The sequence below is a fragment of the Tasmannia lanceolata genome, unplaced genomic scaffold, assembly GCF_043159265.1.
Source record: "Tasmannia lanceolata isolate RefF3 unplaced genomic scaffold, GAP_Taslan_0.1 ptg000006l, whole genome shotgun sequence".
NCBI lineage: Eukaryota > Viridiplantae > Streptophyta > Magnoliopsida > Canellales > Winteraceae > Tasmannia > Tasmannia lanceolata.
Window position 1 is genome coordinate 6,210,733 of NW_027518683.1, and position 9,559 is coordinate 6,220,291.

General features: G+C 38.1%; 1 protein-coding gene across 1 annotated transcript; it reads left to right on the forward strand.

Moving 5' to 3' along the window:
* Positions 1 to 7,186: 7,186 nt before the first annotated feature.
* Positions 7,187 to 8,706, forward strand: LOC143879439 (Bifunctional inhibitor/lipid-transfer protein/seed storage 2S albumin superfamily protein). Its single transcript, XM_077381819.1, has 2 exons — positions 7,187 to 8,012; positions 8,451 to 8,706. The coding sequence occupies exon 1, from the start codon at positions 7,263 to 7,265 to the stop codon at positions 8,004 to 8,006; it is 744 nt and encodes a 247-aa protein (XP_077237934.1). The 5' UTR covers positions 7,187 to 7,262; the 3' UTR covers positions 8,007 to 8,012; positions 8,451 to 8,706.
* The last annotated feature ends 853 nt before the right edge of the window (positions 8,707 to 9,559 follow it).

Sequence of the window (9,559 nt, forward strand, 5' to 3'; positions counted from 1 at the left end):
GAGAGAGAGAGAGAGAGAGAGAGAGAGAGAGATAAAACAGAGGCTATAGTTTCTTCTTGTACCATTAATTTGAAATAAAAACAGAGGTTATAGTTTCTGCTTGTATGTACCACAGGACAAAAGCTCAGGACAAAGTTAATTTTAATGAGCCTGTTGTCCAGATACATAATTCCATGGGTACAAGGACCACGAAGGTCTGTGCATGGGTTTCTTTTAGGCTTTTGCATTCTCACACGGCTCGTGATAAATTCCAGGTTTCTCGCCAAAGGTAGAGAGAAGCCAAAGAAAAATCTTGCATTGGCTTTTGTCAATTTTGCTGTCCTAAGCTGAATTTTTTTTTCTGGTAGGACTTGAGAAAGTATTATGCTACGATTGAGTTCTTGATAATGTTGGTTATCAAATCTTAGGAAGCCGGAAACTGAGATTTAATGCTTTATACCATTCTACTTGTAGTAAGGGTCACAACACTGCAGTGATGTGAACGTGGTACAACAGTGCTTCCATTCCCACTACAATTTTGGGTTTTGGGACCCAACAAAGTCCTTGTGTTTGTTTTGGATTTTGAGAACCGATTGCGAGTCCAAAACTGATTATTGGACTCAAAATTAAGTAAATTTCAGTCCAATAATCAATTTTGGACTCACAATTGGTTCTAAAAAAGGAATGAGGCCTAAAACTTTGGGATTTTGGACTCATTCTACGGCGTGAAAAAAGCACTTTAACTTTTGTAACAGTCCCAACCCTTCAATTATTCTTCACCTGGGCAGTATGGGTTGCAGCAAATGTTGGGTCATAATACAATGTCGGGTCTACTAGAAATATATCACCCCAAAGCCAAGGTTATCACCCTCAAAACCTCAGTTTCACATAGAGACATCCCGAGTAAAGGGTGATCAAGCCTCTGAAGTAGTTTTGGAGAGAGGAAGGAGTCAAGTAAATAGAGATTTAGCTTATTCTCTGCCAACGTCAAACTTAGTACTATTCTCTTAAGAAGTTAGAGAAGCAAAGAAGTAAACATAAGTTTCATTCCAAACATTTTCTTTCTAATAACCACCACCGAATGCGGATTTTGAGCATTAAAAAGGTAAAAACTTCAAGGGATTTGCTAGGGATCTTCGCAGAAGGCATTTAACGGAATGGCTGTTGCATGAGAGTGCAGCCACTCCAGATGAATTAAATGAATATGACAAAATCTGAGCCTATGTGGATGCACTCTCATGCAACAATGGTTCCGCGAGATGCCTTCTGCGATGGTCCCTAGCAAATTTGAAACTTCAAATATATAGCATAAAATATTCATACATTAATAGCAAAATGCCCTAAGGTTTTTCTTGACTTAGTATTCACTTATTCTGAGTTGACTCAACCCACTTTCGAGCTGACTCGACTTTTCGCGTTTTTGAACTATGATTGAATACTGAATAGGATTGAACAGGTAGTAAATCTAAAGAATGGAAACAAATCTAATAAGCCTACTCCTAACGAATAAAGTTCTATGTTATTAAGGAGTTTTTATATGGTGCCGCAGCCAGATCTTCAAGTACTGTCAAAACGGTACCACCCTTGATATTTGATCCAATAGCTGCCCACTTTTTAAGAGGCTGCTGTTGGATCAAATATCAAGGGTGGTACTTCTGAAGTACCACCTTCACGGACGGGCATCATATAATTTCTCGTTATTAAGAGTGAACCCACATGTAACTTAGGTCGAAACCCTCCTTTTTATGCTAAGTTACATTAGGCATCCCTAATGAAAAGTAACATCTTGAAACCCTCCTTTTTATGCTAAGTTACATTAGGCATCCCTAATGAAAAGTAACATCTTTCCTTGTCATTCTAAACATACAAAAAAAAACATTCCAGGGAAATTATAAAAAGTTAAAAACAAAGAGAGAGTGTAATTACCAGTTTCCATGAAGAACATTATAATAATTTTAATTTCTCCTTAGAGGAGAAGTTGATCATGCCAGAGAGAGAGAGAGAGAGAGAGAGAGAGAGAGAGACATATCACATCAAAATGAGGGAAGTGGATTCACGGATCCACATAAATCCAAAGAGCCAGCCTACAGATAACAGAAACCATTCACGGACGGAAAGAGCTTAATAGCCTTAAACCCACCTTTCTCTTCTCCTTTCGTCTCCTTCCAAGATTCTGCACCACGTACTGCACATGCATGCCTCACCTAGCTGTATTCACCCTCCCCTCTCCTCTCCCTATCATATCTTTTCCTCTGCCCATTGTTTTACATCATCTTTATCTTCCCTCCCATCATCACATCAAACACAAATCTATCTCCCCATAATTCCCTTCATATATTTATTTACCCCTACAAGGTATTCTCTTAACTTTTCCATTCATTACCTTTTTGTGACAAATGATACTAGGATATAAAAGAGGAAAAAAAGCATGAACAGGGCCCTCCCACATGACCTTAGCATATCAACCAAATCCTTCAATGTCCTACTACTTTATAGATTACACTTTGATTCTAAATTTTGAAAGTGTCATTTGCAAACCATTGATTGGACAGTTGGGATCATCTCATGAGTGTTTTTTTTGGTCATGTCATCGGTATACTACAGTCTACCATATGGGTGATGCTAATGTTATGTCGGTTGGCCCGTATCAAGCTTCTCATTCCATGCATACGTAATATGTATGTAGATACATACAATGCCATACAGTTGAGGCTCTAATGACTGATGATCCATAAATTTGTAATCTCTTATGTCTTATTGCTCAAACCACGAATCAACCTTGTTCTTTTGCTGATAATTTGTAACAGTGATCACCTACCAGAAGATTTAAAAAAAAAAAAAAAAAAAAAACCAGTGATATAAGATACAAGAGAGTGCCTTCTTAAAAAATTTAGTTCAAAGTACATACTTGTGAATAATAATTTTGTTTAAAGTACATATGGTATGTAAATACATACTATATGTTGGCACATATGAAACATTCTTCATTCTCTTTAGTGGAATTCATTGTGGTGGTCGCAGCAGCTATGGAGTGATGTAGCAGTGGTTATGATACCAATGACAAATGGAAGCAGGACATCAGCATTAGACTAGCTATCACCTACCAGTGGCAATAAAGGTGTCCTGCATTTTTTCTATCGCTAAACTTGGTGCATCAGAAAAATGGGTAGGGTAAGGACAAAGAGTTGGACAAAAGAAATAAAGAGCGTGTCAAAAACTACAACAATTTTTTTTTTTTAACACAACTTATAATAAAAGAAAGAAGCTAACAATCTTATTCCGTATAAATAAACGACCCATTACATTATTTCAATTCTAACTACCATCAAGTCCATAACTGAGAGTAAATAATTTAAGTAGATGTCTGAAATAACAAAAAGTAAATGTGAATATGATAGCTACGTCATTCCACCACTAATCGACGACTTTCCCCATCCTGTGATGTATGGATTCTAGTTTGTTCATTTACGAATGCTCCGTCCTCCTCAGCATCCACAGGTTCTTCATGTCCAAGTCCTGTGTAGTAACTGAGTCAGCCCTCAGGCGAACAAGACTAATAATGTCCAAAACACTAAGAGCATACAAGAATATGAATTCCATTACAAGCTATCTCTTATGATCAACAAATTAATAATAGAACAACAATTAATAATCTAAATAGGGCATATTCAACAATTATGAACATTAAAAATTCAATGCAAATGATAGAATTTAAATGTGAACATGCATGAGACTTCTATCCCCAGGGTCATACGAGAATCCACTTTTCCTTTTTTTTTTTTTTTTTAATTTGGTATTTATATATACCCGCTGTTGATCCCTGACCATCAGGAACCCCCTCCACCGATACTTGGTGTGATTCCATCTAGGGTTTCCTTTGGGTCACCTTTCTAGGCCCACCTGAATTACATTGCCAGCCTGAGGTCGTACGCTCTCAGTCAGATTGGCTTTTGACTTTTTGCCCATGGTTGGCTCCCTGCCTCCCTCCTCATCCCGAGTGTTTATGCATGAATTTTCATACCAACCTTTTCCCTCTTTGTCATGAGGGGTATACTTATCTCTTTGTTACCTGCCATGGTTAGTTCACATTCACATTCATAATATTTCAACAATCAATGATAATTATTCATTTAGTAACTCCATAAAGAATAGAAAAAGACAGATACATATGAAACAACATTATAATGTCAATCCATTTGAAGTCACCATTAGTAGTTCGGTCACTATTACTTGCCTTAATTTCTGAGTGTAAGGACAACGCTAGGTCTCTACGAGTCACACAGAAAGGCCACCTGAAAATTTATATGCAAATGGTGTTAATGTAGTACTTTTGAAATTCTTTTCTTATTTCTAATATTTTATACCATCTTTCTTTCTTTATTTTGTAGGTTCTAACAAGGATTCGAGCACACCATGGACTCGAGGTGTGCTCATCCATGTTGAAGGTAAGTTCATTGGAGAAATAACGAAATTTTAACCAAGGTTTTAAATTTCAGTTTTGGAAGTAATTTCAGTCCTGTATGAAACTGAAATTTTAGCCGAAATTCCGAAATTTAGGCCGAAATTTGGTAGCGGGCGCTCGAAATGTTGATTTTTGGGTTGAAAATTCAGGCGGTAATTTCGGCTGAAATTATGTAAAGGAATAAAAAAATTAATATTTTATCTTAAATTTCGCCAAAATTTCGGTTTCGGAACGTTTAGGTTTTGGTCTTCACTGAAATTTAAAACCTTGAGTACAACAACTATCTAATATCTTATATAAAATGTGGCCACCAACAATTTTAATTATTAGAGCGCCAACTGTTTATACATCCCTAGAATGGCAAGTGTGTAGGCATATGCTTTAAGTAAGAGTACACATGAGCCAAATTAGTGAAATGATTATCATTGGAACAAGGGAGTGTGGATGTCAATTCTCACTCAATTAGAATTTAGAAGGTAATGCAAGTTTGGTTAATGCTAAGGTTAAAGATGCCAGTCCGAGCATTGCAAAATTTGTCGCTCTACATATCAGATGACCTTGTGTGATTTTTTTTTTCTTCACATTTTTTCCTCATGATCGACGCCAACATCAAGTACCACTTCACCCTTCCATGATCAATCTCCGGCGACAACATACCACGGTCACTCTCCCATCTGGTAATGTTCATCATGACATTTCTCCCTGTTCGTTTGAGATGGTGGCAACCGATTGTGGGCACCAAACCAATTATAAATCTCAAAATTAGATTTAGTTTTGAGTCCTGTAATCAGTTTAGGGCCCACAATCAGTTGCCACAATCTCAAACGGCCTTAAATAATAAGGAATTGAAAGACAATATGTCCAGGATGGATTGCCTACAAGACGCCAAGATCCTTGCCGATTAACTAGCTGTGACTAGTCAATTGACGCTGGATTTAGAACTGGTTCTTTGGTCATGGTCATGAATATGACAATCTTGTGATAACGATCACCAGTAGTGACATTTTCAATTAGACAGAGTGACAAACTACATGTCTCAGCCCCAGGATATATTTCACAAATGCTAGCTTCTCATCATATGTTTGTCTTCTTTGCAAGGCAATCCAAAGCCTAAATCATGTTCCATATGTCCGGTTCATTGTAGCGGCCCTGCAGTATCTCTCATTGATGCGTCCTGATGTTTCTTTTTCCGTCAATAAGGTTAATTTGCTAGTTCATGCATAGACCCACAACTAAAGATTGGGTTGTAGTAAAATGGATCTTGTGTTGTCTAGAAGGGATTATCACCTTCTTTTTTGTGGTTCATCTTTGCTCCTTGTACAAGCCTATTCTGACTCTGATTTTGCTAGGTATCCGAACTATCGCAGGTCTACTGGGTCTACTGTATCTATCTAAGCCCAATCTCATCTCTTGGAGCTCACATAAGCAACCTGTGGTGGCATGGCCATTTATCGAATCTGAGTATTAGGCCATACCAATACCACGACTAAAGTCACATGGGTATAACCTATCCTTGGTAAATTGGGCTTGTTTTTTAAATAACAGCCTATACTATTGTGTGATATTATTCTATCTTACTCGCACTAAGAGGTCGATAGGCAATCTACCTAAGCATCCTACTTTAGAAAAGCTTTGATAGCCAATCTTATATTTTTAGGAGTTTCACAATTGTGATCTCTTTCTTTTCGGTTTCACTTGATTATTTCCCAAGATCTTTTGTAACTTTTTCTAATATAAATGTGTATCTTCTCCCAAGACTAAGGCTACTAGGAGCATTACCGAAATTGCCAAACCATACATTTACATAGACTGGTTTTTAGAACCATAAAAGAAAAACACCCTGCAAGGAAACCGGCCTTACTATTTTACTCTCTGACGTTGACCCCGTTAAAACACCATAGGATTCCTTTATTAATGAATTCACAAAGATGTAATGGGAATCACTGTTAGGGGTGTGATCCAATGTTCTCAATTCACATTAAATATATAATAATAGTATCAAATGTGGTGTGGTTGTAATGTGATAGGCGTTCCCCATCTTTGATCAAAGTTGAGAGTCCATCAGGTAGCCCCACCTTCCAATTTCCTTTGTTTCTAAAACAAATCTCACACCCATTTTTAAGTGCACTAATAGGTGTAAAATTTGTTTTACGCCCATTTTATGTCGAAAGAAACCGAACCGAAATCATATACAATTTACAATTTTGATGTGTGTATATATATACTTCTTTACTGCTGCAAATAGTTTTGTAGTATAACAAGAATGTATTGTATTGGGATCCTTCTTCCATAAAGAATAGTTAAAAACATATACAATGCAATTATAAACAAGACCCATTTCTTTAAGTGTAATGTTCTAACTAAACTTGCTTGTTTATTTAATTTTTAAGTGAAACATTCTAACTAAGTATGTTTGTTGGTCTTAATAAAAGATATCCGATGGTCTCTTCTGTCCATATCAAATTCAAGGATCCCTCTCTTTAAACAAGTTTGAAGCCCAGTAGAAAAATTCCAACTTTTTCCCTCTCTACCATCGAAAATTTTTACTATGTAAAAGTAAAATAACAGCAAGATAATGTAAATAAATAATCAAATAATGTAGACACTAGGGCTACTTTTCCATTTCATGGAAAGACAATGCCAACTAGCAAATATTGGCATTTCCCTCCCTATCCTTTACGTGTTCACGTGATTGGTCTTTAGGTTTCTTACACACACACATTTTTCTATAAAAACACCACTCCATCTACTCCAACAGGGCCAATCCATCATCAGTAGTATCTGTAGTAGTAGTAGAAGAGAGAAGAAAGAAGAGAGAGCCATGGAGTCCTCCAAAACCTCAGCTCTCCTTCTAATTCTAATGATCTTCATTTCCACCACCCCTCCCATCCTTGCTTGTGGCTACTGCAATAAACCCCATAAACCACCCAAAGGTAAGCCTCCCAAGACCCCCATCACTCGTCCTCCAGTCATTGGAAAGCCACCCATTACAGTCCCCCCAATTGTCAAGCCACCCATAACACTTCCCCCCGTGACCCTCCCCCCAATTGTCAAGCCACCCATAACTCTTCCCCCAGTGACACTACCACCAGTTGTCAAGCCACCCATAACTCTTCCCCCAGTGACACTACCACCAGTTGTCAAGCCACCCATAACACTTCCCCCAGTGACACTCCCACCAATTGTTAAGCCACCCATAACTCTTCCCCCAGTGACACTCCCACCAGTTCTCAATCCCCCAGTAACACTACCACCTGTAACTGGAACACCACCCAAAACCAAATGTCCCCCACCTCCGGCGCCGCAGACCTGCCCCATCGACACACTGAAGCTCGGCGCTTGTGTCGATCTCCTTGGTGGGCTGGTGCATATTGGGCTGGGAGACCCCGCGGTTAATGAATGTTGCCCGGTGCTAGCGGGGCTCGTCGAGCTCGAAGCCGCGGTTTGCTTGTGCACCACCCTCAAGCTCAAGCTCCTTAACCTCAACATCTTCCTTCCACTAGCTCTTCAACTTCTTGTCACTTGTGGCAAGACACCCCCTCCTGGTTTCACCTGCGAGGTGTAAGATCTAGTTAAGTAACCGCCACTCTAAACCCTAGTCTTGCTCATTTTCGTTATACTTTCCACTTCTAACCCTAGTTTTCTTACTTCATATTTCCATTACAATTGCTCCTCATCTTTTTGGGTGTATGTATGTGTGTATACATAAATGTAAAGTGGATTACTACATCATATACACATATTTCATCTCTCTATCTGCAGATCAGTGCTCACTGAGTGAGTATTTTTATCTCTTTGCTTTGTTTTAGTTCCTTATAATTGAATCTTCTTATCTTTTAAGACAAAATTTACCCCTTTGTATCGGTACCATACACCCCTTCTTAAATGACCAGATAGGGTGCAATGTACAAAAATAAGGGGGTATAAATATCAGCTCCCTTCTTAAAACCTTCTACATGTGAATACTTGGAATTTTCTAATTAGAGACTACATGTGGTTGTGTATGCAGGTTGCTTAGATTTATATCTCATGGAAAGGTGCATTGATGGATGGATGCATGATTTGGACATGAAAGGATGTCTAGTCTCTCTGATGTTTTTTTGTGTTTTGCTTTTTCCTTTATGTACATTTATTTTATGCAATTGTTGCATATGTGTGTTGGGTCGTATGATGTAGTGGGAGAGGTGTTGCTTTCTTCTGTTAGGTTTTGTCAAAAAGCTTTGTGCTATGAAAACCAAGGAAATAAATTTGCTTCTACTTTTCAAGATCTGTTCTTACTAGAGAATGTTAGTTTCTGTCTAAGGTTTTGCTTGTGGTTAGAACAACCTTTTCTAATAGGAAAAAAAACTCATTACATTCACTTTACCAGAGAGAGAGAGAGCTTTTTATTTTACTTGTGATGGCTGTGAATTAGAAAGGATATTCTAAGAAAATGTAAATAGACGTGGGACCTTGACACTTGCATTATTTTGTTTGTCCTTATTCTTGTGCAAGGAAATGTAGTCTCGTGACCACCCTGATGCAATTTTGGATCTATGAATCAATAATAGTATCTTACTCTGCATTTCGAGATTCTCTGAATGGGAATTCGTAGATAAGTTCGCAGAAGCAATTTAGTATCCCCTCTTTAGTGAGATTTATCTGAGCCCTTCACGAAGAAGCTGAACGCTGATATTGCCGTACCTCAGGATTGTTAGGGACCTTTTGGATACATGAATTTTACAATCTGTGGGATTGTAAAATCCTGGATTTTACAAGCTGTAAAATCCTGGATTTTACAAGCTAAAACTTGGATTTTATAAGCTAAAAGCTAGATTTTATAATCTAGGATTAGAATACCTCTACTTTTTAAAATAATAAAAAGAACTATATCCCTACCGTATGGGTGCCACTGGGGACAATATTTATGAATCCAGGTTGAACTTTGACAGTAAAACAGGGTCGGGTTCTAACTGATTCCAATTCACTCTAGCAAAATCTCACCGCAACCCGACCCAAGTACCCAGATGGTCCAATGGATCAAAAGGATCCGAACATTAGCGGACAAGATTTGGGCAAAGCAGCTGGATCCAACCATGTTCATTGAATCCATATACTAAGGTTCAGAGATATCTTGGA

Excerpts from the sequence above, each read along its gene's own strand:
- LOC143879439 (XM_077381819.1), top strand. The coding sequence starts at position 7,263 with ATGGAGTCCTCCAAAACCTCAGCTCTCCTTCTAATTCTAATGATCTTC.